The sequence below is a fragment of the Triticum aestivum genome, chromosome 4B (assembly GCF_018294505.1).
Source record: "Triticum aestivum cultivar Chinese Spring chromosome 4B, IWGSC CS RefSeq v2.1, whole genome shotgun sequence".
NCBI lineage: Eukaryota > Viridiplantae > Streptophyta > Magnoliopsida > Poales > Poaceae > Triticum > Triticum aestivum.
Genome location: NC_057804.1, coordinates 13,618,582 through 13,644,881, shown reverse-complemented (window position 1 = coordinate 13,644,881; position 26,300 = coordinate 13,618,582). Strand labels below are relative to the sequence as shown.

The 26,300-nt window shown below is 46.7% G+C and overlaps 4 protein-coding genes across 6 annotated transcripts; 3 read left to right on the top strand and 1 right to left on the bottom strand.

Moving 5' to 3' along the window:
- The first annotated feature begins 672 nt into the window (after positions 1 to 672).
- Positions 673 to 1,347, top strand: LOC123094210 (auxin-responsive protein SAUR71). Its single transcript, XM_044516268.1, has one exon. The coding sequence runs from the start codon at positions 739 to 741 to the stop codon at positions 1,063 to 1,065; it is 327 nt and encodes a 108-aa protein (XP_044372203.1). The 5' UTR covers positions 673 to 738; the 3' UTR covers positions 1,066 to 1,347.
- Positions 1,348 to 9,305: 7,958 nt separating this feature from the next.
- On the top strand, positions 9,306 to 17,556 carry LOC123090587 (membralin-like protein At1g60995). 3 transcript variants are annotated; one of them, XM_044511906.1, is made up of 15 exons: positions 9,308 to 9,799; positions 11,753 to 11,815; positions 11,970 to 12,000; positions 12,226 to 12,392; positions 12,771 to 12,852; positions 13,005 to 13,066; positions 14,219 to 14,313; positions 14,522 to 14,601; positions 14,805 to 14,888; positions 15,156 to 15,272; positions 15,354 to 15,439; positions 15,542 to 15,648; positions 15,883 to 15,974; positions 16,076 to 16,152; positions 16,657 to 17,556. In XM_044511906.1, the coding sequence occupies exons 1-15, from the start codon at positions 9,635 to 9,637 to the stop codon at positions 17,128 to 17,130; spliced, it is 1,782 nt and encodes a 593-aa protein (XP_044367841.1). In that variant the 5' UTR covers positions 9,308 to 9,634; the 3' UTR covers positions 17,131 to 17,556. The 3 variants fall into 3 exon arrangements, with proteins under 3 accessions (XP_044367839.1, XP_044367841.1, XP_044367840.1); XM_044511905.1 differs by having other exon boundaries at positions 9,310 to 9,799; positions 11,970 to 12,132; XM_044511904.1 differs by having other exon boundaries at positions 9,306 to 9,799; positions 11,970 to 12,392.
- Positions 17,557 to 19,639: 2,083 nt separating this feature from the next.
- Positions 19,640 to 22,700, top strand: LOC123090589 (uncharacterized protein At4g15545). Its single transcript, XM_044511907.1, has 10 exons — positions 19,640 to 20,133; positions 20,242 to 20,310; positions 21,065 to 21,118; positions 21,229 to 21,295; positions 21,391 to 21,462; positions 21,557 to 21,811; positions 21,908 to 21,953; positions 22,037 to 22,115; positions 22,215 to 22,338; positions 22,429 to 22,700. Exons 1-9 carry the CDS (start codon positions 19,840 to 19,842, stop codon positions 22,305 to 22,307), a joined length of 1,029 nt encoding a protein of 342 aa, XP_044367842.1. The 5' UTR covers positions 19,640 to 19,839; the 3' UTR covers positions 22,308 to 22,338; positions 22,429 to 22,700.
- A 44-nt stretch (positions 22,701 to 22,744) lies between these two features.
- On the bottom strand, positions 22,745 to 24,920 carry LOC123090590 (LOB domain-containing protein 4). Its single transcript, XM_044511908.1, has 2 exons — positions 24,558 to 24,920; positions 22,745 to 23,435 (listed from the first exon to the last, which is right to left on the bottom strand). Exons 1-2 carry the CDS (start codon positions 24,732 to 24,734, stop codon positions 23,085 to 23,087), a joined length of 528 nt encoding a protein of 175 aa, XP_044367843.1. The 5' UTR covers positions 24,735 to 24,920; the 3' UTR covers positions 22,745 to 23,084.
- Between the last annotated feature and the right edge of the window lie 1,380 nt (positions 24,921 to 26,300).

Here is a 26,300-nt window from a genome sequence, read left to right as displayed (position 1 = left end):
AGCATTTCAACGTGCACTCTCCCACGTTTACAATTAAAGATGGAACAGAGAAAATGGGAGACACCGTGAATTCCGCACGCCCGAGCACCTGTCGAGAGACAGGAAAGAGATATCCTGGCATGGGCATGCCATGGAAGCAGTCCCACTTGAGCCTGTGCCCTCCACCCGCGGCTAAATTTCGTGTTTTGACCTTTTCGGATATCTATTCGAGATCTGACCCTAGTCTGATAAAATTTCGAGATCTGATCATTTTGCTACCGCCAAGGTCCATGACAGTAGGGTTGCATGTCCTACCGTAAATTTCTTCTAAGTGTTGAACACAGTGCGTGCTCGTGCCTACCGCCAAGCACCTTAACGGTAGGGTTGTACAGGCTACCGTCAGTATGTTTGGCGGTAGGGATATTTTCTACCGCCAAGGACCCTAACGGTAGGCTGTTACACCCTACCGCCATAGACCCTGACGGTAGTAAAAGAGTTAGATTTCGAAAAGAATTTAAACTAGGGTCAGATCTCGAATAGGTTTCAGAAAAAGGTCAAAACACTAAATTTTGCCTCCACCCGCACCCGCCCACGACCCGACCGGACAATCCCCACTGCGATCCGGGGCCCAGACAGACCTGCCCGGCGCTATAAATAAGCGCGGCGTCTCTGTCCGTGTGTCCAACCCCGCTCGCTGGTCAGCTCCACTCACTCGCGCACGCACAGGAGAGCACGACGGCCGACGCTCGAATCGTCGGGATGAGGCAGCTGATCCGGCGGCTGTCACGCGTGGGTGACGACTCCTCCTCGCCCCCCGCGTCGCCGTCGTCGAAGCGGCGGGGCGGGGGCGGGGGCGGGAGGGCGGTGGTGCCGGAGGGGCACGTGCCGGTGCACGTCGGGGACGGGAGCGAGGCGGAGCGGTTCCTGGTGCGGGCGGAGCTGCTGGGGCGGCCGGCGCTGGCGGAGCTTCTCGGCCGCGCGGCGCAGGAGTACGGGTACGACCACCAGGGCCCGCTCCGCATCCCCTGCTGCTCCCCCGCCGCCTTCCGCCGCGCGCTCGCCGACGTCGCCGCCGACTGCTGCTAGTAGCTACCGCGCCATGCAGCTGACCGGAGACCTCGGCCTGAACCCAGCCCAGGCACGGCCCGCCTGGAAGATGATTATTAGCTTTGGGTTTGGCCTTTTTTTTTTCTTCTTCCTTTTCCGTTATTATCGTTCGGTGTAATGTACCACCTGAAACGACGGGTAGTGTACTACGTAGAGTACCAGTAGTTGTACTCTACAGAACTGGAAGGCTACTGGTTTATGATGAAGCACTCTGTAGTTCTTCTCAAAAAAACAAAAATCACTCTGCAGTTTCCCTTCAAATTCAGTGTTGCTGTTCTCCCTTCTGTATTACGGGAGTGGTTGTGAATGTTTTTTTTTACTAAAAACTAATGGGCATTTTGGGGTGTAGCATGAAGCAGTCGAGACTCGAGAACGCAGAGTCTCGTCAAAAATACAGTAAAAATATGAGAAACACATGGGCAAAATTCGATACAGAGGCTCTTGTGTTTGGATTTGAGTGGCATGCATGGCTCTTGGTTCTTGGGTGTGTGGAGCAGCGGTTGGCCCTAGCTAGTGAGTCCGGTCCAAATATCAAAGCGACTCCTCGAGCGGTGAGAGGCAGCGAGGGCTAGTAGCTATCTTTGGGAGGAGCCAACAACTGATCTTGGCCGGTGGCTCCGGTCACCGACGGGTCTTGTCACTTTGCTTGCGACCGTCGCTAGCGAGCGCGGAAAGTAACCACGACGTCCGAGGCAGCAGCGCATATACAGTTTTGGTTGGGTGGGCTGGTTTTTTATTTTCGACCCGTAGCTTTCGACGAACTGTTTTTGATCATGGCCGCCTTTCCACTTGTCTGTCTAACCCTAATGCCTAATGGCGCGGCTTAAAGTAGTAAGAGATTACTACCGTGCACCCAATGCGCTCCCTTCTTTCCATCGTGCATAAGATGAGATGCACCATCACCATTAGTACGAATTTACGACCTCACTCTCACTCTCACGGGATGACGGGAATGGAGGAAGACGAAAGCGACTGCTCGGAAATTACCACACGCCCCGTCTCGCTCGCTACTTGTGCGGTCTATCGGGAAGGGCTTGTCGTTTCGCAACATCTTTATCTCCTCTCTCCGCCCGGCGTCGTCCGTCCGTGCGCCCGTGGCTAGTGGCAGCAGGTTTACAGGGGTCACATCACATCACATCGCATCGATCCTGTCGTCGACGGGACGGTGAAATCGGTGGCGTCGTCGCGATGCTGCTCGCCCCTCGTCGGCTTCCCTCTGCCGGCCAGGCCTATGGCACGTAGGTGCCCGTGAGCGATCCTTCTCGGCCGCTGTGCACGCTGGGGCTCGTTGTCTGGCTTGTTGCACTGGCCGGAGCCGCCGGGCGCCGCGACGAGGCCGCGTGACCCCGCTCGCCGTCCGTCTCGCCCGCCCGCGGGTCTCGGTCCTTTTTTTGGCTGGCTGTTGCGCTGGACGCGTTCGTGGCGGCCGCAGCGGCGCACGGGGCGAATCCCGGCGAGATTCTCCGGGGCCGGCTGGTGGTCGCTCCCTCTCTCCCGCTGCTTGGTCGGGGCCGCTGGCGGCGGGTCGCGCGTCCTGCTCCGTTCACGCGCGGCCGCATGCATGCATGTGCACGCTTGGGCTGAGTGCTGGGCTACTACTACTTCACATCACATGCGTCCTGATCCTGATTTACCTCCGTGCTGTACGCGGACTACTGGCCCACGCATGATACTCCCACTCCCTCCTACAGCAAACCTGTCTACCGCTCCACTCCTTCTCAACACGTACTGCTCCTGTACTCCGCTGCTATTTCGGATTCGTTACGTGTGACCAAATCGCAGAATAGCCGGACGCAGAGCATCTTAGCCCGAGCTCATATGAGCCCGGATGAACAGTAAAATAAAAGAAAACTTTCAGCACTTGCAAAATTTTCAAAAAAAAAAGAGTTTCTCAAAAAACAAAATCAATGTTTCAAAAATGCCATCCAATTTTTTTTGAATTTTTTCCCAATATTTTTCAGTTTTATTGTTTACCCAACTCATTTTAGCTCGAGACTAGAAGACCACTTTTGCAGCCAGACTGCCAACTCTTGCATTTTCTTTTATGGGAAAAGGAGAAGGCATGCACTAATAGTCCATTACTGGTGGCCTCCTAGACCATCGTCGGGCTGGTCTAGATCATGGCAAAAACGAAAGGGCACCTATAGCATTTGCTACAGGGTTAACGGTGCAGGGCGCACCCCCCCCCCCCCCCTCTTCCGCGACGGGCCAGCCCACATTCCTTTTTTTTTCTTTTTCTAAACCGATGCAAAAAAAAACACAGACTGAGGCGGATTCGAAACCACACCACAGCAGTTCAATGCACCACGCGGTAGCCACCCCTCCACTTCACCTTTTGTGATCATGTACATGTTCTTCCCTCTTTTCTTCTTTATTTCATCTTTCCTTTTTTTCCCTTTTCCATTTTTCAAATTCGATGAAAAAAGTTGACCGGATTTTATGAACTTTTGTCCAACTTCCATGAACTTTTTAAAAATTTGATGAACTGTTTTTTAAGTTCGATGAACTTTTTCAAATTCGATCAACTTTTTCCCAAATTTGATGACTTTTTTCAAATGTGATGAACTTTTATTTCAAATTCGATGATTTTTTAAAATTCAATGAAGTTTTTATAAGTCGATGGACCTGTTCAAGATTTTGAACTTTTTCAGGTTCGATTAACTTGTTTCCAACTTCAATGAACTTTTTTCAAATTTGGTGGACATTTTCCACATCCGATCACGTTTTTTAAGACGATGAACTTTTTTCAGAATTGATGAACTTTTTACAAATTCATGAACTTCTTTGCAAATTGATGAATTATTTTTCAAAATCAATGAACTTTTACAAATTTGTGTACTTTTCTGAATTCAAAAACTGGAGCCGGTTTTTTTCGTGAACCAACAACACAATACAACAAAAAAAATGCGAGCAATGTTGTCGAGTGAAAGAAGCAAAGCGGGACCAAAGCGAGGGAGCGATGGTTCAATGGGCCGGCCCACAAAGGGGGCGCCTGTTGGTGCTAGTTGCTCGCAGTGGCGCTTAAGGCGCCACTTAGGAGCTCCCCTAGATCATGGCATATAGGCACCTAAGCACACTGGCCCAGTCAGACAGATCGAGGCCAACCATGGGTATGGAGATACCAAGCCTAGAAACTTAACATGCTTTTCATTTTTCTGCCAACGAGACCATTCAAGGCGTGAGAGCTATATCTTACTTATACGAGTTTGAATCTCGTCCCCCCCTGAAGCACGCACATATAGAGTTATCCGAGTAGCTCAGCTCGCTCGCTCACTCATCGGCCCACATACTGGTTTTTGGTCCCTTTTTTCTTTTATTTTTATTTTCCTTTTGATTTCCTTTTGGTTCTTCATCTATTTTTATTTGATTTTCTTTTTCCTTTGTTTTTTACACCAATTTTTTCATTTCTTTTATGGGTTTTATTGGTTTCTCTTTTCAGTATTTTCTTTCTTGTTTCACTGGGTTTTTTGGTTTTCTTTTTTTCGCTATTTTTGTTTTCATCCTTTTCTTCTCTCGGTTTTCTTTGTTTTGTTCCCAACATTCACTTTTTCCATTCCCTTGCATGGATTTTCTTCAGTTTCCATTTTCTTTTCATGGTTTAATTTGTTTTTTCTCAGTTTTCTTTGGTTTTGGAAGTATGTTATTAACATTCTTTTCAAAACATGTTTTTGCTGACCACTTTTCTTTCATACATACTAAACCATTATCGCATACATCAACCATATTGTTTATACATGTTTTGCATTTTTCAAAAACATGATTAAGGTTTTTCTAAAATAGATGTGTTTGATGACTACATTCTTCCATACATATTGTACATTTTTTTTATTAATAGGGAACATTTTCTACACACGTTTAATATTTTTCAAATACATGATGAACATTTATTTAAAAATATATGTTTGATTTTCATATACATTGTAATAGAAGTTTAATATTTTTTATATACTACCTCCATTCGGAAATACTTGACATGGTCTTAGTTTAATTTTGAACTAAAACCATATCAAGTGTTTCCCGACGGAAGTAGTATATTGTTAACATTCTTTTATACACAATCCACATTTTTTTATTTAAATACACATTCAACATTTTTCATGCACATCATAATATATTTTTATACAAAATTCAACATTGCTTTAGGAGCTGATTTTGTATGTGTTTGATGACTACTTTATTTCATACACACTGTACATTTTTTGTTTACATAGGGACATTTTTCCATGAATTTTCTAAATATATGTTGAACATTTATTTGATACACGACCATTTTTTTAGAACTAGCAAAACAATAAAATATTTATGTACATGTATGCTTAACAGAAGAACCAAAAAAGATAGCCGCCTTTTTTTGTTTTCTTTTTTTGTTTCTTCGTCGATTTTTCTTCTGCTTTCCTTTGGTCTTCCACCGGGTTTCTTCATTTCTTTCACATTTTTTACTGGTTTCTCTTTTCTTTCTTTTTCTTTTTGCTTTGTTTCTTTGTTTCATTAATTTCTTTTCGTTATTTTCTTTCTTCGTGCTACTTTGTTTCTTCTGCCGGTTTTCTTTAGTTTTCTTTGTTTGCCCTCCAGTTTCGCTTTTTTCCATTCCATTGCATGGGTTTTCCTTGGTTTTCATTTTCTGTTTTGGTTCTAGTTGTCTTCCTTTCCCTGTTTTCGTCATCTCTTCAAATACATTATCAACATTTTCAAATAGATATCTTTGATGTCTACTTTTCTTTCATGCACACTATACATTTTTCGTATACATCAACAACATTTTTCTATATATGTTTAACATTTCCTCGATATATATGTTTGTTGAATACTTCGTTCCATTCATATTGTAATTTTTTGTACATGTTTAACATTTTCAGATACATGATTAACATTTAAACATAAATATGCTTGATGACTTCCTTTTTTTCATATACATTGTACTTTTTCTGTATATATGGGGAACATTATTTATACAAGTTTAATAAAATTATATGTTAAAAAAAGTTTCGGTACACTATCAGTATTTAAAAAAAAATTGATGTTCAGTTTTTTATATACACGTTTTACATATATATATATATATATATATATATATATATATATATATTCAACATTTCCTAAATAGATTATCATTTTTTGTTTAATCGCTACTTTTTTCTCAACCACATTGTACATTTTTTTGTATATATCATGAACAATTTGTGATGCATTTTTCAAATATATGTTGAACATTTTTCTTGATACATGATCATTTTTTTGTATAACTTGCAAAAGAATAAGATATTTAAGTACGTATATGTTTAACAGAAGAACCAAAAAAGATTAAAAAAAGTGATAGCTGCTTTTTAATATTTCTTTCATTTCTTCATTGGTTTTTCTTTGGCTTTCGTATTTCTTTGTTTTTCCTCCGGTTTTCCTTGTTTCTTTCATGGTTTTTACTTGTTTCCTCTTTTCTTGCTTTTTTTTCTTGTTTTTTCTTTGTTTACTTTCTCAGTTTCACTGTTTTTTTTTTGCTTTTCCTTTTCTCTTTCTTGGTTTCTCATTGTTTCCTCTCTTGGTTTCCTTTCTTTTTTTGTTTCATTCTCGTGTTTCACTTTTTCCTTTTCTTTTGAATGGGTTTTCAGTTTTTTGGGGTTTTATTTTTTTTTCTTTATCGGTTTTCTTTGAGTTTTGAAATTTGTTATTAAGATTTTTGAATATATGTTTTTGATGTATGCTTTTCTTTCATACACACTATACATTTTTTGTATACATCGGAAGCATCCCCGCCCAAGGTAGGGCCTGAGTGGCACATTAGGAATGTAGTACCATTCCTCCCTCTTGCCACTTCTTGTTGGTCTCTATGAAAGTTCCCCTTAAATAGCCGAAAGCAGGAACCTTGCTAATTGATGTGGCACCGCACTCGCATGGCTCAGAGCATTAGCCAAGAGCTTGACGCAAAAATATTGGTGCCAGAGACCGAGGTGGGGCGTGCAGTATAAAAAAATGCATCACACAGCATGACGAAACACGCGATGTGCAATACATAATTTGGGGCAAGATGGTGAAGCTGAAGGCCGTATAAATGAAGGTGGCCCCTGAGGAGGGGATGGATTAAAAAGTTGTGGTCGTGCAAAAGGTGGGGAATGAAACATACCCACTCGTTCTCAGCTGTGTGCGACCTCGAGATCGTGACAAACCAAGAATCACCGTTCCTGGTGATCAGCGAGGAGCGTGCAGAGGCGCATTCCGGCGACGGAAGATACGCTTCGGCCGACCGGTTTAGCTAGGCCTGGTCCATGGTGGATGGCCTCCATTTCCCATCTGTCAAAGAAGGATCATCGGGCCCCGCTGTCAGTTTCATCTCGACGGCTGTCGCCTTCCCTCCCTTGCCATGCTTCCCTGCTTCGGCCATGCCATCGGGGGTGGGGACAAGCTAAAACGCTACTCTTGGGTGAGGAATGCGGGAGGGCACGAGGGGTCTGGTGTGAGAAAGAAGAGGAACAGGGGAATGAGAGCGTAAAGCTTTTCCCTTGACGCCTCCTTTTTGTATGTAGAGTAAAAATGAAACGACAATGGGTAAAATGTGCCGCATGGCAATAAATCATCTTCTTTACCTATGTCTGCGCGTTAATTACGCCCAGGGATCGTGGAGGCAACTATTTAATCACCAGGCGTTTTGATACACACAATCTCTCTTGATGGGACGTGGTCTCGTGGGCCCCATGTCATGTTTGCACGTCATATTGACCGTTAGGTCAAGAACACCACGTGATTAGGTGGGACCGTAGACAAGACATGTCTATGTTGTCAAAACCAGGCCGCATAATTATCATACTGGAAGCGCGGGGATACTCCGCCGTGGATCAGTTGCATAAGAACACATCCGATGTGCAGTTTGGGTCCAATTATACCCGCACCTATGACCGCAAGGGGAAGGGCCTGACGAGGAAATGGTGATTTCCTTTTCCCTGCTTTGTCTGTTTGCTTTATCTACCTTTTTATGTTTAAAACTAATACTATCCGCCGATGAATACTTATTCTTTTGAATTATGTTCATTTTTTGCTGTTGTGCTGATCTGAATTTTATGTTTTACGTTGCATGAATTGCATGGATATGAGGATTGGGATACGAGAGAGATGGCTGTTGAGGCAACAAAATCCAGAGTGACCGATCATGGTCCGTGGAACGTTTGAGGGACCGTATTAGCTACTCGCAGTTGTAGATGCTCTAAGTTAATATTGGTAATCTTAAATTACGTGCAAGTTGCAAGTTAATATTTATAATTAAGTAAAAGGGGCATGTGTTGGATTTTCTATTTGTCATTATTGTCTACGCCGCAACGTGAACTCTTGTTCGACAAGAAAGAAAATGAAGCAGAAGCTTCATTGCACGGCTTGAAAATACTTCATGATCAACGAGCAGAGATCTGCATGCTTGTACGACAAGCACCGGTGCCCTAGATATTTCTCCTATACCACCATGTAAACAAACACCTTGGACCCGCCCAATCAACCAACGAAGATCTGCATGGTTGTGTCACCGTGTAAACAAACACCTTGGATCTGCTCCGATCAACTTTTAGCAAATAACTAAATTGGTGAGAACAGAGGCGACCCCACATTTTCATTGCAAGCTTAACTTTATTCATATCTGTAAAAAAATTAGGACATTTTAGAGAGATTAGTGCACTTGAACCCACAACTTTTTGTTGCCGGCACCACCGCTGGATGAGAACACCCACACCCCCAGGCTCCTTGGGAAAAGAAACTTCTTACTTGTTCGCAAAGAGCATCATCGAGGTAAAGATTGGTGTATATACGTCAAGAGGGGACATTGCACTCGATTTTAGCCCGAGACAGTGTCGACAGAAACTTCTTTCGAATACGAACCCAACAATGCTATGTTTGTGACGTCACGTGCAACTTCTATTTTGCTTGTCAATTCTACGGCGAAAATCTGACACAAAACCCGACGGGCCCGATAAACCCGGACGGAAGAAGTACTTCACTTGACTAGCTAGAAAATTTGGTCAAAGTTCTTGCTGCCAACAATATTAACATTATTACTACCAAGAAAAATTACTTAGGTTCACATTACCAAGAAAATTTACTTGTTATTTTTATAGAAAGGAAAAAGTAACTAGTCCTCGCAGAGGAAGCGATGTGCGCCGCCGCCGGTAGGACGACTTGCCGTGTGCGTGCCGCCGCTTTTACACACGCTGACACATGCCACTGGCCCGTTCCCCAAGAAACCTCCCTGGATTATCATCATCATCATCATCGGCACAGGAACGCAACCAACCAACACACAAACAGAAAACCAAAAAAAAGCCAGCAAGATAGCATCGAAAACGTAGTATTATTGCTGCGCGTCGCACGCGAGCTGCCCCGCAGAGTTCAAATCCCCAACCAATTTCCCGAGGAGGGGCCGGAGGATCAGGAGGAGCGGCCGCCGCGAGCGAGCTCCCGGAATCCCTTTCCCGATCTGCGTTTCCCGGAGCGCTCCCCCCGGCGGAATCGAAGCTTCCTCGGCGCCGGCGCGGGCGGGGCGGGGGCGGGGGCGGGGGAGGGGGAGGGGGAGGGGGGGATGGATCCGGAGCAGACGTTCCTGCGGGTGCACGCGCGCCTCTCCGGGATGCTGTCGCAGCTGCTCACCCCGCGGATCCGCCTCGCGCTCGAGTACCTCTACCTCGCCGGCGCCGTCGCGCTCTTCTGCCTGCTCGTCGTCATGCACACCAACTTCGTGCAGCAGGTGAGCCTTCTTCCCCCCGCCGCCCCGCCCCTCTATCTCGCCCAAGGAAGAAGAATTTAATTCGGTGCCCTAGCTAGCCTTCTCATCTTAAATTAGGACAGGGCTTCTGTTGAATTCCTGCTGCTCGCCACCGCGCTCGATTCAACCCGACAGTGCTGCTGTTGCGATGCCAATTCGATTGGTACAAAATTGGCCAATTCGGCATAGCATTCTGATGCTGCTGCGCTGACGATTTCGTGTCGAGGAACTTATGGACCATCTTCATTTCCTACGAGGGTCTATGGTCTTGGATAGTTGTTGCTACACTAGTCCAGTGTTGGTTGCTGATTAGGCCGCTTTTGTAACTCCAACTTCATCTCATGTCCTGTTTTTCATGTGTTTTGGTCAAGCGCTTTCCCCGAATAGTGAACACCATGCGTTCTGGCCTAGTGTAGCCCAGCAGAAAAGTCTCAGATGTACTATTGTTTTCGCCTTTCGTCAAATCGCTAGCGCGTCAATTCCATATCTATAATGTCCTTTGCTTTCGTTCCCTCTTTTGCATTCTTCATGGCGAATGTTTCTTCACAATTTTCTACCAACTGTTTAGGTTTTGGTACTATGATACAGTCTGCACCTAAACAAAGAAAGTTTTAAGTACTGTTGCCTACTTCCTCTGTTCCTAATTAGAGGGCGCTTAATTTCCTGTTTTTTTCCAATTTGGAAGGCGCCTTCCCTCCCGCGGCGCTATTTTCCAGTGTATACCTTCTTTGCCAGCACGCAGCAGCGCTTGCGACGCTTGGCCTGCCGGCCGCATTAAATTCCTGCCCACCGCCTCGGTTGATTCAACTTGACAGTGCTGCTGTTGCGGTGCGAATTTGATTAGTACGAAATTGGTCAAATCGGCGTAGCATTTTGACGATTCCGTGACAGGGGAGCTTATGAACCAGCTTCGTTTCCTACGAGAGAGTCTATGGATGGTTGTTGCTAGACTACTCCAGTGTTGGTTGCTGATTAGGCCTCTTTTATTCGTCCCATGTGCTGTTTTTCATGTGTTTTGGTCAAGCGCTTTCCCTGAAGGCCTGAACACCAAGCATTCTGCATTCTTCCCTAGTAGTCCAGCAGAAAAGTCTCGGGTGTACTTTTATTTCCGCCTTTCGTCAAATAATTAGTGTGTTAAATCAATATCTACGCCGTCCTCTGCTTCCATTCCCCTCTTTTGCATTCTTCGTGGCGAATGTTTCTTCCAATTTTTCTACCAATTGCTTAGGTTTTACTATGAGATACAGTCTGCACCTAAACGAGAAAGTTCTAAGTACTGTTGTCTACTCCCTCTGTTCCTAATTAGAGGGCGCTTAATTTTCTGTTTTGTTCCAATTTAGAAGGCGCCTTCCCTCCCGCGGTGCTATTTTCCAGTTTATTTATACCTTGTCTGCCAGCACGCACGCAGCAGCGCTTGCGACGCTTGGCCTGCCGGCCGCATTAATTGTTCAAGCCGTTACATCGAAATCAGTCGGCCAGTAAATAGCCCAACCAGCTGCAACTCAAATGTGAAATCAGCCGGTCAGTATATAGCCCAACCAGCTGCAACTCAAATACGAAATCCACTATATAGCCCAACCAGCTGCAACTCAAATACGAAATCCACTATATAGCCCAACCAGCTGCAACTCAAATGTGAAATCAATCAGCCAGCACGTTGCCCGTCTGCATGTGGAGAGCTCATCACGGCCCGGTTGGCCGTGCTGCTGTATGCACTGGAGCGTGAGCGTTAATTGCTGCAGTGCCTGCGGCTTGACGCGTGTGAGGGGCGAGATGGCCTACCCTAGATTAGTAAGAAAACGACAAGTATACCAAGCCATTCTATTTGGTGCTCAGTAGCTCATATTTGTTTCTTCTGATTTTATTTTTTTGGTCCATAGTTGTCCAGTGTGTATGTGTAGCCCCTAATCTTTGAGTTGTCTTTTCCATGCGAAGCCGGGCTGCTCAAGTGAGTTCACTGGAATTGAATTTGGTGAAGCACAACTTGTCCAAATCAAGGTATGTGTTTATGCTTTTCCTCCTTGCATACTTGGATTTCCAGTATAATAATGTTAACCGTGATTGTTGTTCCTCCTATTTGCAATACATGTTCATGTTTCCTATTGGTATTATTGTATCGTCTGTAAAGTGCTACTCTGCTTTTGAGTTGTAGATAATCAGTGGTGGACTATGGGCCAGCAAAGGTGTGTCTTATATTATGGATCTCCAGAACCTGGGGCGTTCAGCTGAGAAAATTCTAGAGGTTAATGGTGATAAGTTCAATGTTTTGGCATCTAAGTTTTTGTCAACTTGGGTTGGTCCTGGACCTAGAAGGAGTAAGATTATGTTTCGAACTTGGAATGGAGACAAAGAATTTGAACCACAGTCAGAGAATGCAGCTGACGCAATTGTTACTGCAATCATTCCAGGGGTACCGGAATTGAAGACAACCGGAGAGGGTTCTGTACATCATCCTTTATCTGCTAAAGAATCAATTAAAGCAGCGGTTACGTACTTATCCAGAAAGTGGTACTCTCGTGCTGCCTTATTTTGGAGGAACATAAAGCAGGTTTCAGATAATGCCCTCCAACTAATGGTAAGAAGTTTGATCAATGTCATAAACTATTTGCATTTGTAGCTCCTTTCCAAAATTTTCTTGTACAGCTGGTCTTTGAAGGATTATGTTTGCCGGTAACATAACTGTAGTAGGTTCTATTAAAAAAACTGTTAGGTGATTCAGTTTGTTGTATGAGGAGCACATCTGGACATGCAAGCTAGCAATATCATTTGATTAATAAAAGGGATACTTATTAAGATAATTCTCCATGCTGAATCCCATAAAGCAAAATCATGATTTTCTGTTATGGAGTTGCTCTTTCATGACTGGTGCTGTGCGGATATTTGTGTCTCGTTTATTAGTCATGTATATATTCTCACTAGGGGCTGATCTTTTCTTTCCATATATGAATGACAGGTCAGATCAAACTGGGATGACTTTCTCCACCTCATTAAGGATCTTCAATTACCAAGCATGGATCATCTTCTTTCGAACATTGGTAATGTTTTCACTTTGCTGTAAAATGGCCATATTCTCTGGTTCTTCCTCCTACAATGGTGCCTGTAGAAATTTTAATAACTCTCTGCTGGTTGCTAAACTTCGAGTACTTATTTTCTCGGACTTCTCACTAGGTTATGTTGTTTGTTACAGTGAAGTGGTTTGAGAAAAGAAGCAAATCGTTTGAGCCTACCTATTTATATGGTGTGGAGAAGGTAAGGTTCTTGGCTTATTGGTATCATCTAGTCATTTTATCAGTGCACTATGGTGCCTGACGACTTATTGAACTTCCTAGCTGCAACTTTTACTGACAAAGACTGGGTTTGTTGTTCGTTCTTAATAGAGAAAAAAACATCGGATCTCCTTAAAGTTGTGTGGTTTTCCACCTACCTCTCAAAACTTTCCATTGATATTCTGTGCTTCATACATTGCATTTATTCTCATAGGTCCAAAATGTCTCTCCTAAAACTAACTCACACACACAAATATGATTTGCTAACGGTCTATGTGATCTGGGTGCTGGCATGTAACGACAGGAGGGATATTCCTTCTTTCTTGAGACAGGCATCACAGTGGCAAAGATGGTCCTGTTGTGGATAAGACACTACTGTAGTTTAGGAAGAGAAGTAATTGCGTGGAATACATGGGGATAGCAAAAAGAATGCTCACATGTAAACTCCTGGCGGTGATGAGTCGCACTGTCTCCTCCACTTCATTGGGCTAGTTGATCATGGTGCCACACTGACACGGCTCTCCGCGACCTCGCTGTCGAACTCCTGCCCGGTGCTGTTCATCTGCATGTTCATTTCGGCGATGATCTGGTGCATGGTGTTGAGGCCCCCATGCTGTGCGGCGAGGTAGAGTTTCGTGTCGCTGTGCTGACTGGTCGCTTGCTTGACGTACTTATACTTGGGAGTATGGCTCAGCTGTACTCAATTAGAAATCTTAAATCAATACAGTTGTAAATTTCGTGTCATGACTTGTCTGCATAGACCCCTGGCCACATCACACCATGCGATGCCACAAACTAGGCTCATTGGAAGCCATGCCGATGAGATCTGTTAGTTAACTGCAGATGGCAGTTATGGAACAAAACAAAGCAAGCTTAGGTGCGCAGAATGTAAACTAAGTATTCGGGAAGGAAAGTGAGAGGATCACAGCAGTTTAGAGAGCTCCAGTGCAGTTTTCTCTTCTTAGTATAATTCCATGAAGGCATTCATGGGTTGGAGGCCCATTACCATTAACTTCAATGATTGATTGATTGTATTTCAGAAAAAAAATTCAATGATTGTATACATGTGCTGGCTTTGTAGTTTGGCTAGTATTCACTGTAAGAGCTTTCTTATGTCTTACTTTGTTTCCTGCAGGGATATTTCTTGCTTTCTGAAGTAGCCAAAAATACCCATGGTGTCCGAACTATAAACATCACGATTTCTGCTCGAAATCCTTGCTTTGGGAACAGGTAATTATTAAGCACTTTACCCCCCGTATGCAGGGTAGTATTTTTTATGCTTAATACACAACTTGCATGTATGACAATAATATCGTTGATCATCTGATAACCTTGACAATTTTTTTGGTACGAGACAAATTTTGGCTAACACATTTATTTAAGATGAAGTGAACTGCAAGCGGATATTTACATCTTCTTTTCCCCTTTTTCTTTTCAGGTGGCAGCAGCTTTTGATAAACAGCATTGTTGGTTATGATACTATACTGACAAACAGCTTGGTGAATTCTCCTGGCCAGGGTACGCTTCTGATATGACTGTGCTTATGCTGGTCTTAAAACTGTCATAGTTCCTCTATGTAATGTTTGCTAACTTAGTCCTTGATAAACGCACAGGACTTGCTTGGAAGCATGTCAAATGTCACATGTTAGGAGTCTATCTTTATTTGTTCTTTAAGACGACCCATTTTGATAGATGGGTTTCCCCCTTGGTATAATATGCAGGTTATCTATACAACTTTCAGACAAAGGAGCTTTATGATCTTAGTTATGGGCATGAACCGCCAACAGGTCCTACAAGATTCGGAGGTCTGTATATTGTTTCCTTAACCTGTTCTCTCAAAATTGACCTGACTACACGTTGTGTCTGTCTTTACGGTGTATTAGTGGCATCAATGTTTTTTTACCTGATGAGATTTGGACTGCTAGTCTTGCAACATAATATGATTAGAAAATGTGGAACCACAATATTTCCAGTTTTTGGAACAGCCTTTTTATTGCTTTACATGTCTCACAAGATTCCTTTCTCATTTATGTCTATTGAGTTCTGATGTCTTGTACATTTGCTGTTTGCAGATTACTTTGTGACGAAATGTGGTGTCCTTCTAATGTCACTCTTTGTATTCTTCACAACCACCATGTCTGTTTCATTTACCCTGAGGGAAACGCAGTCCCGCATGCTTAGGTTCACAGGTTTGTGTTTCTTGCTGTAGGTTGCAGAAACTACTTTCATGAATGGATAATAAATAATGCATGTTTCCCTGAAATTTTCAGTGCAGCTTCAACACCATGCACGCCACCAGCTGCCCACATTTCAACTGATATTTGTGCATGTCATTGAATCACTGGTTTTTGTTCCGGTATGGCAAAACACTTCATCAATGTATTTAACTAACCTAAATTCTTGTTGAAAATGTATAACTGTATACTTAACACAAATTGTTGTACTCTTGTCTCTGTAGATCATGATTGGGATCCTCTTTTTTCTGTTTGAGTTCTACGATGACCAGTTGCTCGCTTTTCTTGTTCTGACTCTTGTGTGGTTATGTGAGCTGTTCACAATGATCAGGTGACCATAGTGCTGGAATGTTTTATGTTTACTTTCGCAAAATTGGGATCTTGCTATAGTATGCACATGTAAAATTGTGCAAGCAATAACTAGGATTGTTCACTGAACCACTGCAAGAGCAGTTAGATTTACTTCGAGCAAGGAGTGTTGGGATTCACTTGCAGGCACTAATGTCATGCATACAAAGTTACTTTAGACTGAACTACTTTAATTCTTCTATTTATTTTTTTGCAGTGTGCGCACATCTATTTCAATGCAGTTCTTTCCGCGCTTCTTCTTGTTGTATTTCCTGGTTTTCCACATCTACTTCTTTTCATACACCTACGGTATGTAGATGGATATGTTTTTCTGGAACATACCATTGATAAACTAATTTACTAGGTGTCCTATAGCTTCATGACATGCATATTTGTGTTTTCTGTATCAGGCTTCTCGTACCTGGCTTTCTCTGCTACGGCAGCATTCATGCAACATCTAATCCTGTACTTTTGGAATCGTTTTGAGGTGAGTTGATCCGACTGTCTCTGTAGCTTTGTACTTTCTTCACTCTTCTTTGTTCAGGGCTTGTTACTGTCTTGTTTTATATTTGAGCATGTATTGCGAGATCTTATGGGTTTCACCTCTAGCCTGCCCCAACTTGTTTGGGACTAAAGGCTTTGTTGTTGTTGTTGTTGTATGTAAATACCAGTTGACACTTTGTTCCCTTCGGCACGATGCACTGTTCCATTTGTAGAGTCTGAAAACTTGTTAAGATGTACTCCCTCCGTTCCAAAATAGATGACTCAACTTTATACTAACTTAATACAAAGTTGACTCATCTATTTTGGAACGGAGGGAGTATGTATCTCTTGTCACACTTGTCAGTCATTAAATCGCAAAGATTGCTTGATCTCAGATAGGGTGCACATAGGATGGTGGGAAGATTGTATGATGGCTAATGGGTTCAAAAGCCCCGACGTCTCCTTGTCACCCATGATACTTACTTGAGATTGGCTTGTTGTGTTTCAGGTGCCAGCCCTCCAGAGATTCATACGGAGCCGAGCTCACATCCACCAACAGACTGGTGTTCAGATCACATCCTCCACCATCTACACTTCAACATTACATATCGCGAGGGTAAACGTGAGGGACCCCGGCACGTTAAACGACGACGCTGGCGCAGCTCATGAAGCAGACCCCCTACTGGCCCAGGCCGAGCCGACGAGGAACCACCAAGAGGGGGCCCAGCAACTCAATGAAAACGCCGATGCAGCAGCCACCAACCCTATCCAGTACGAGGATCAAAATCTCGAGCAAGCCGGCAACGCCCCCGCAGCCTCGGGCTCCCTGAACCCGTTCGGCTCCCTCTTGCTGTGGTTGCTAGGAGGCGGCGCTTCTGACGGCATAGTCTCCTTCTTCTCCATGTTCAGGGACGTCCGCGACCACCACGGCGGCCAGGACTACGCCGAGCCGCCCCAAAACGAGAACGAGCAGGTGACATAGAAAAGAGATGAATTTGGAGGCGGGCCATATAAAAGATGAAATGCCGGGCGCGGCGGGTGAGTGGACAAATGGTCCTGTGTTGTTAAGCTGATGATACTAACCCGCAAGTCCGGCCCCTCTTCATCAAAGGATAATGACGAATATGCATGCATAGCAGCTTGCGGGCCGGTCGTGGGCTGGAAATGCCGCCATGTTGTCTCCCACATATGTCTCTCTCTCTTTCTGGTTGCTGGGTAAGGCTGCACGCCGAATTGTGTCTGGTGGTATGTGTAAATTCCTGGTGACCGTTCGAGCCTTGTACAAAAAACGCTCTTGATAGTGAGTGTTGTGCGATCCTTTTTGTACTCCAGTGTGTGGGTGGGAGGTGTAACATGTAGTAGTAGTAGTGGTCGAATGCTGCAGACGAATGGAATGACTTGTTGCACATGTTGTCCGTCCCTGCACAAGTTTTTTGTTCACCTGGTTTTGTGCCAAGGGAAGGGCACTGAGTACTGACCGACTCCGTGCTATGGTAAGTGGCACGTAACAGGTCAGTCATCAAATAATAGTCTGGTGAAAGAGGCATGCCATTGAGTAGGCCATTTCATTTGGGCATATCTGTGATCAGGCGCATTTCGAAAGTAAATCCTTGCTAAAAATAGATGGAGTAGATGACTCCCCTCCCCTCCCGTGTCGCTCCTGTGGGCTCACTCGTTCTGCCGGTGCTCCCGGTGACCGTGTCCGGAGGATGATGGCGGGGCAGAGATGCCGGGCGGTGCGGCGTGGTGGTACGGACAGCGAGGTGGCGAAGGTGAGCTGCTCTGCTTGGTCTGTGAGGCTTCATGGCGTCCAGATCCGACCTTTCCTGTGGCAGCAGCTGGCTCGGGCGGTGGTCTTCCGTGGCCACGGCGGGGGGGGGGGGGGGGGGGGGGGTCGGTGATGAATGCTGCCGGCGGGGCAGGATGTGGCGGTGGTGGTGGTGGGAGGTTTGGTGCTGATGGCAGCCCAGGTTGCTCTAACTCCTTTTTGTACGGATGCTCGAGGTGAGCGGCCGTGTCTTCGGAGCTTCTTGCTGGACCTGGCGGGGATGCTCGCCATGACAAGCATAGGGATGGGGTGGTCTTGTGTTGCTGGAATCAAGCGTTGGCATCTGCGGGGACGACCAGGTTGGGGATGCTTCAGGAGAAAGCCTTGTGCGGCAACGATGACGGCGACGCCTTTAGGCGCCGTTTCCCTTCTTGAAGGGTCATTGGGGAGCTGCTGCCACCTGCTCATTCGTGTGCTCCGGGCGAAAGCCTTAGATCCTTTATTGGTTCGGACAACGATGGCATCTCGATGCCATTCTCCCCCTTGGGGGCGTTGTTTTTTGGAGCCACGGAATTTGCCGTTGGTTGCTCGATGTCTGGGTAGGCAGAGGTTGTTGGGTGGTTGGAATGCTCGGTGGTGGCGGTGGAAGTGGTCTGTGGCGGCGACTGGGCCTTGGTCATCCTGGTGCTGTTGGTTGACCTCTCATGGGGGCTCATGGCGACGATGATGTCTCGGTGTTCGGTGCCCTTCGACGGCGCGTGAGGTTTTGTTGCTTTGCATAGTGCTCTGGCTCCATCTATTTGTGATGGTGGCCATGGTGTGTCCTAGAGGAGGTGCAGGGGCTGTCTCGGCGGAGCATTGCCCTTTGGCACGGTCAGTGGCTCTTTCTGTTGCGACGTGGCTAGGCAATGGGATGCCCTTCGATGGCGACTGTGACTTCCTAGCTCTTCAAGGTGTGAGTGATCGCAGGGCAGCGGGTGGCTTCTTCTATTTGTCTTCTCGGCAATGAATCTCCTTTCGACTGTTCCATCAAAGCTAGCTCCTGCTTTTCTCGATTAGCCTAGTGGTGATGGGTGCTAAGTTCTTGGTGTCAGCTACTTGTCGTAGCTTGTTTCCTGGTTCTTCTTTGTTGTCCCTTGTTCCTTCTTGTGTCTGTTGGGTGCTACACTTGTGTAGCTGTTGTGTTTGTATTTCTGTCTTAACTATGATAATGAAAATGGTTCAGGCTACGCCGTAGATCCGTTAAAAAAAAGATGGAGTTTAAACCAGTGCAAAGGAAGAATATTTTTCCACTGAAGCCGTGGAAGTAACACAGCCGTCTGGTTAATTTGCGAAAATCACGCCCACAAGAAAGGGTTTTGGAAGGCCTTGTGCGAATCTCAGTTTCAACACCTAGGGCATGAATCCTTTCTAAAAGTAGACAAAGTTTAAATCAGCTGCGGGGGAGAGGGTAGCACTAGCATGGAGGCCATTTTCTCGAGCTTCGAACGAGAAAACTCCCTTCTTGAGCCCGAGAAAAATAGCGCTATTCTACCGTGTTTCATATCGAAGTCTCATGCTTCGGTATGAAATGAGATTTCGCCGAAAGTGTCCTCGTTTTGTACGGCGGAACTCTAGCATGAACGAGATATTTCATACGAGAGTTCCGCCGTAATTTTTTGGACAAAAACAAACAGTCAGTTGCTATTTCTCGGGGGTGGGCGTCCGTCCACCCAAACGCAAACAAACAGAGGACCGTGCCCACCCCAAAACAATTCGAAACCTCGCTTCCGCCGCCGAGCCGAGTCCCCCCCTCCCACCGATTTCAAAAATCGAAACTTTTCCACGCGCAGCAGCGAGGCGGCAGGCAGTGGTCCCTTTCAGCCAGCTCTCCCTCCCATCCCCTCCGAAGCGGCCGAGATCTCGTCTCGTCTACCCGCGGCGATGCCACCGGCGGAGGGCGCGGCGGCGGGGCTGGGGGTCTCGGAGTTCGCGCTGCCGGACGGCGTGCTGGCGGTGCTGCCGCGGGACCCCTACGAGCAGCTGGATCTGGCGCGCCGCATCACCGCGCTGGCCGTCGCCGGCCGGGTCACCGGGCTCGAGCGCGAGGCGGCGCGGCTCAGGGAGGGCGCCGCCGAGCGGGACCGGGAGAACGCCGAGCTGCGGGACCGCGTCGCGCTGCTCGACCGCGCGCTCCAGGAGACCAACGCCAGGCTCCGCGCCGCGCTCGAGGACAATGTCAGTGGGCTTCTGATTCCCGTTCTCCTCCGCTCTCTCGTCTGGTTCCGCTTCCGCCTCCGTTGGCTGACGAGGCTTTTGCTGCTTTGCCTTTGCGTGTGGGTGCAGATTCAGCTGAGCAAGGAGCGGGACTCGCTCGCGCAGACCTCCAAGAAGCAGGCGCGCGACCTGCACAAGGTTGCCCCCTCCTCGCATCCTTTTTCTTCTCGCTATCCTTGCGGTAGATGTTGGTCTATGTAGTGATGTGCGGCCCTGGGAGGGAGGTTGGGACAGGTGGTGCAGCTGAAATCTCTGGTCATGTGATTGGTTTAGTGGTGAATGACTTAGTGATGTAGTAGCTCACTGCGATTATGTGTCTGAAACTCATTCACCAATCTGGGCTATTCAGTACACTAATCTTGGTAGTAGTACCAGGGAAGAGTGAATTCTAACTTCGGCTGGCTACAAATGAGAGATATTTTGTGCCCATTGAGCAAAGATAGGTTGTAATTGTATGGCGGTATCCTAAAACATTTCTTGTGGGCGGCCTAAAGCACTCATGGTATCATTACGAGGTTTGACAGAAAAATGGAATTCTTCATATATTTAATGCCATGTGCAAACAATGATAGCAAATCAAGGGATTGTAGGAAGGTAATCAACTGCATTTATTCTGGTGAAAGTGAAATACGATCAATCTAGTCAGCAACTATGTTCATTGGCATTGTGGCGTGCCAGAGTTAGGAAAGCCTTGCAAGCCTTGCAAAAATGCATGCAAGGACTGAACAAATGTGTGCATTTCTCTAAATTTCCATGACAAATGAAAGGAGAGGCACTCTTTGTTAAGCTATCTAAGGAACAAGTCAGATGATTGCTTCTCAGTTCTATGGAATCCTTTCTCCTTCAACTTTTTTTATTCGACAACATTCTGAACTATTTGCTCTATTATCAGCTGGAGTCGTTCAAGAGGCATCTGATGCAGTCACTCCGCGATGATAGTACATCGGTGTGTAATCACATTATTATCCAATCTCTGTTTGTATATGTTATTTCTTGCTAGTCTATGGCAATGTTTGACAGTTTCCCCTTGATTCTCTGCTGACTCTTTCCAAGCAGCCCCAAGAAACTGTTGACATTACAACATGTGATCAGTCAGTATCATCTAAAACATCGTCCTGTGGAGGTTTATCCCGAAGACCTTTTCTGTTCTATCTTCTATGTATCACCGGAAATACTTTGACACTAATCCCTGACTGCTATTATCTTTGAATATTGAAGATGGATCTATCAGCCACACTGCAGCAAATTTGTTGAATGGGTCTGGGGATCTTGGAAGCACAACAAGAGAAGGTCTTCTTAACTTCCTATTGATCGACTACTTCGATGTTCTCAAGCCGTCCATGATTTAATCCTCTGCATTTTGGCCTATCTATTTGGTATACAGCGGCAAGGACTCCAGTCCAAAAGTATGCCCTCTCCCCACACATCAACCAACGCCTTACGCCAGAAGCCACACCAAATATAATGTCCACCTCTGCTTCTCCAAGAGGAATGTCCACCACCGCAACACCAAAGTTGGTATCTGGAGCTACCTCGCCTTCAAGAACTCGAATCGAAGGACACATGTCAATGACACCATGGTATTCAAGCAAGCAGTCGTCTGCAGCTAACTCACCTCCAAGGGGACGTCCCAACCCAGGTTTCATTTATTCTGAACTTTGAAGATATCTTGTGCCTTTTTAAATGATTGTGTGCAACATGATATCGTTAATATGGTTGATGCTTGGGTTTTCAGGTCGCACTCCTCGTATTGATGGAAAAGAATTTTTCCGTCAGGCCAGGTCAGTTGATCCCCTACTCTTTACATCTTCAACATCAGCCAAGATGGGTGTATCAAAATCCCTAAAGCACACCGATTTTTCAGGAGCCGTCTATCATACGAACAGTTTGGAGCGTTTTTAGCGAACATCAAGGAGCTGAATGCTCATAAGCAGTCACGAGAGGTTGGCCGTCTGCATCTTTTTGCTAATTCATGAATTGAGTCTATGTTGTGCCATGAGCCTCGATAAATAAATAACTTACCATATTTACATGTGAACCAGGAAACCCTCAAGAAGGCTGAAGAAATATTTGGTCCAGACAGCAAAGACCTATACCTCTCTTTCCAAGGCTTACTAAACCGCAGCTTGCCGTAGGGCGTAGGACTCACGAAGTGCTCCGGTTCTGGTAAGGCTTCCTACCAAATTAAGCAGTTCCATGACCTATGCGCCGAGAGAGCTGTGTGGTAACAAGTATTTTAATTTGTTGGGGTTGCAGACCGTAGGAAGATACCGCGCCGGATAACTTATGTCGCCTAGAGTGGTATGCAATGCTCAATTGCAATTTTGGACCATTAGATCATGAAATGGTTGGATCTGCCTGAACTAAAGCGGTTTACAAGTTGTAATCTGGTAAAAATTTGGTTCTCAGCTTTGTTTCTTCAGATCGTTCGTTCTCGGGAGCCAGCATTGTAGCAAAAAACAACTCGAAGCTGTTTCATGCCTTCTGATAACTTGAGCTGCATGCAATATATGGTTATCTGATATCTACCAGATAGAGATGCAATAACTTGAACTAAAAACACAGCCTGCATTTCTGTTGCGGAGTCCGACTGTCCAACTAGATAGAATTCAAAGGGCAGCAATGTTCTTGCAATGGGGTAGCACAAAGCACACACCAAAATACCAAAATGTCTGTAGCCTGTAGGAGTGTTTCTTCCACCCTTGTCAACAAAAGCACAGCCAAAAATCCGCGGACTTGCTGGAGGCGTATATAGGAGAGGAGAGAAGAAGGGCTTTCACTCTGCCCTCACCTTCCTCCCGGTGTCACCGTAGTCTACTTTTAAATACTAATGCTTCTATATATACCAAACCATCACCTGATCACGCACTAAATCATCAGCCTAAGTAATAATATAGCTTGTCGCCCAGCCTTCAGAATGACCAGAACCTGGAGCACTCCAGCTCCAGCTCCATGACGCCGGACTGATCCACAGCCATGTCATGGTGGTCCGCCGTCTTGGTCGGCGACGACATGGAGGACGGCGAGCCGCTGGCGGTGCTTCCGCCGCCGTTGCGGCCGTGGCGCGCCGTCCCGTAGGCGTTGGCCATCCTGAGCCTGACCATCTCGGCCTGCGCGAGCGCGAGCTGCGTCTGCAGCGACTCCACCTGCCGCTGCAGCGACGTGATGGCGCCGACGCAGCCGTAGATGGGGTCCCGCACGCGCGCGTTCGCCTCGTACACCAGGCTGCTCACCGCGTCGCCCCGGTGCTCCGCCGGAATCTCCTGCAGGTTGCACACACACATCATGGTTAGTTTCAGACGGAAGTAAAAAGAGTCCCAGCTAGTAAGTTGGGTCATCTATTTTGGTAAAAAGAGGGAGTACACATGAACGATATGACCCTAATAAGCTGAGAAAGATGATGGTTGCGACATGTTTGGTGCGGCCGAAAGTTTTCTGAATTTTCTGTTGAGATGGGAGGCATGTGCAGTGGTCGTCTGAAGATGGGCTGACTGCCGAGGGAGAGCTAGGCCGTACGCCACTGATTTACTGACTGCTGGGATGGATTATCACATGGGAGGGAGAAGCTTTCATTTGGAGACATGTCCAACAAAACTTTGTCGATTTAGTAAGAACCTAGTAGTAAGTAGGCATGTCTATGGGAGCATCAGTGATGGGAAGTATGGAAAAAAAAATCTTATAATAGTAACTAGGCATGCCTTTGGGCAATCAATCTAGTTTAATTTGACCACCTTTATCGAAAAAAAAGTTTAAATTGACTGCACTGCACATGTAGGGTTGCTTCAGGGACAGGTTCCCCTGTGAACAGTGAAAGTACTCATCCCATAATGTAAGACGTTTTTTGACACCAATATTACATTATGAGACGGAGGGAGTAGGACGTTGCTGCCCATGCTTGATGAATGTCTTTTTTTCTTTTTGAAGAAGGGAAGCTTGATGGTAAATATGGATGGCGTCGTCAACCATAGCATAGCATAGCAAAAGAAAGTGCAAATGTGAAAACTCTACACCACATGGACTGCAGCTAAGCAAGCAAGCGTAAGAGCAATCTTTTTTTTGTGTGTGTCAAATATCGGTATGAGACCTCTTGTTGCGATTAGATTAGAGTTTGACAGCGCATGGTGATGGTCTCTATTATTTTTTTCTAACGAACGAGAGAGGAAGGATCTTCTTGTCTGTGATCGCACAGCACAGCACACGCCGAGAATCTCTCTCTAATCAGTATAACTAATAAAGAAACAAAGACGATCTCTCTCTCTCGTTCTCCTTGTCTCTTGTGGCATGGGGCATGGCCACTGCCACTATGAGAAACTTGGTAATTATGCATGCAAAGAAGCGTGCTATCTTTGGCATAATAACGTCGCATAAGCGGTGCTGGGACGGACCTGGAGGAGCTTGCTGATGTTGCTGGCGCCGAAGACCTTGTGCACGCTGGCGAAGCGGTGCGGCTCGCCGGAGGGGAAGTAGGGCGCGAACACGCACCCCGGCGAGCACCGCCGCCGCAGCAGCTTGCACGCCGCGCACGGGGACACCCCCGCGCCGCCCGCCGCCACCTCCTTCATGCCGCCTCGCCGCTTCTTCCTCCGCCAAATTCGGAGAGGAGACGAGAGCAAGTGCACCGGCACGTAGGTGGAATGCAATATAATGCCGCCTCGCCTTGGCTATAGGGTCCTCTGTGAGGAAGGAAAAGGTCGAGGAGGCACACAGGAGCACAGAGGCTGACTGTGAGGAAGGAAAAGGTGGGGAGACAGAGATCCATCGATCGATTGTGTCTGTCTGTCTGTGTTGTGTTGGCGGCTGAATTATACCGCGATCGTCCCATGATCGAGTGGCCCGCCGGATTACTACCTACCGGCGGTCAGCAGACAGTGGTGCTAACACTCGCTGGAAGCCAGCAACTTTTACTCGGTTTTACCTCTGCTGCCTGCGGTGCTGCTGCTGCCCCAGTTCGGTTTGGTCAATGGGTGATGGACGGACGGACGGACAAGATGCGTCAACAAAAACAGAGGTCTTTTTGTCTGTACCCATTCGCAGGGCCATGCCCACTTGATTAGCCCGTGCCTTTGTTGCTCCGCCCTTTGGGAGACACCACTGATGCCTAATCCAGCCTTGGCCCCTCTCCGGCTCCTTTTGCCCTCCCCTACACACACACATTGTACACATGGTACGCCCGCCTTCCTTGCTTGCTGGTGAAGGAAGGAAGCCACCCATCCATCAATGTCGGTCTCGCCATCACGAGCTTTAACAATAATTACCATCATCATCATCGTCGTCAAAATGAACGAACAGACACCAGTTTGTTCGGCGCTGAAAAACTCGAGCTTCATTGCCATGGCTCCGCAGCTCGCACGAGACAACAGTGCATGCAGAAAGAAAGGACAGGACGGCGACGAACAAACTGCCGTGTCTGCGGCAGACGCCGGCCGGAGCCCCACACGTCGCCGTGTCTGTCGGTCGGGGGTGCGTGAAGCTGAGCGGGAGCAGTTGGTCAAAACCGCCGCGGCGCTGTGCCGTGCGCGAGCCACAGTGGGGCGCGGCGCGGCCACACGACGGCCTCTCCATCGCCTTGTCTCCTTCCTCCGTGGCTCCGCCGCTCCGGCCCCGGGCGATCCACACGATCCTCCCCAACGCGCACCTCACTGTGCGGCGTACACGAACCGGGCGCCGATTGTCAAAGCCTCATAGTACCGCTACTCCTACTGATTAGTACTTAGAGACAAGGACAGCCCGCTTTGGCGCACTAATGCTAACTGCAGCGCACGACGCGTTTTTCGTTCCTTCACCTTAGTTTGGATTCATGTCGACAAAAGACACGGTCTAATGCGTCTACGTAAACCGGTGGGTGTCCATTTTTTTTGTCCGTCGCGACCAATTTTTGGACCAATATTGGGCTCAATTTACGTCCGCGCGGACGCCCTCCCCTGGCCCGCCGAGCTGTGGCACACCCACGCCATTCCCTCCACTCTCTCTCGAAACCATCCCGCCCTCCCGCCATGGCTGACGCGCCCAACCCCGTCGCCGCCCCCTTCCAGGCAGCCACCATCCCCCTCATGGCCGCCTGCGCCGTGGGCCTGAAGAAGCCGAAGAAGGTGCACACCCCGGAGGAGACGACAAAGAGGGCTGGCCGG

Excerpts from the sequence above, each read along its gene's own strand:
- LOC123094210 (XM_044516268.1), top strand. The coding sequence starts at position 739 with ATGAGGCAGCTGATCCGGCGGCTGTCACGCGTGGGTGACGACTCCTCC.
- LOC123090587 (XM_044511904.1), top strand. The coding sequence starts at position 9,635 with ATGGATCCGGAGCAGACGTTCCTGCGGGTGCACGCGCGCCTCTCCGGG. Across the intron at positions 13,067-14,218 it reads ATTTATATGGTGTGGAGAAG|GGATATTTCTTGCTTTCTGA; the intron begins GTAAGGTTCTTG and ends TGTTTCCTGCAG. Across the intron at positions 15,440-15,541 it reads AATCACTGGTTTTTGTTCCG|ATCATGATTGGGATCCTCTT; the intron begins GTATGGCAAAAC and ends TTGTCTCTGTAG.
- LOC123090589 (XM_044511907.1), top strand. The coding sequence starts at position 19,840 with ATGCCACCGGCGGAGGGCGCGGCGGCGGGGCTGGGGGTCTCGGAGTTC. Across the intron at positions 20,311-21,064 it reads AGGCGCGCGACCTGCACAAG|CTGGAGTCGTTCAAGAGGCA; the intron begins GTTGCCCCCTCC and ends CTCTATTATCAG. Across the intron at positions 21,463-21,556 it reads TGGAAGCACAACAAGAGAAG|CGGCAAGGACTCCAGTCCAA; the intron begins GTCTTCTTAACT and ends TTTGGTATACAG.
- LOC123090590 (XM_044511908.1), bottom strand. The coding sequence starts at position 24,734 with ATGAAGGAGGTGGCGGCGGGCGGCGCGGGGGTGTCCCCGTGCGCGGCG. Across the intron at positions 23,436-24,557 it reads ACATCAGCAAGCTCCTCCAG|GAGATTCCGGCGGAGCACCG; the intron begins GTCCGTCCCAGC and ends TGCAACCTGCAG.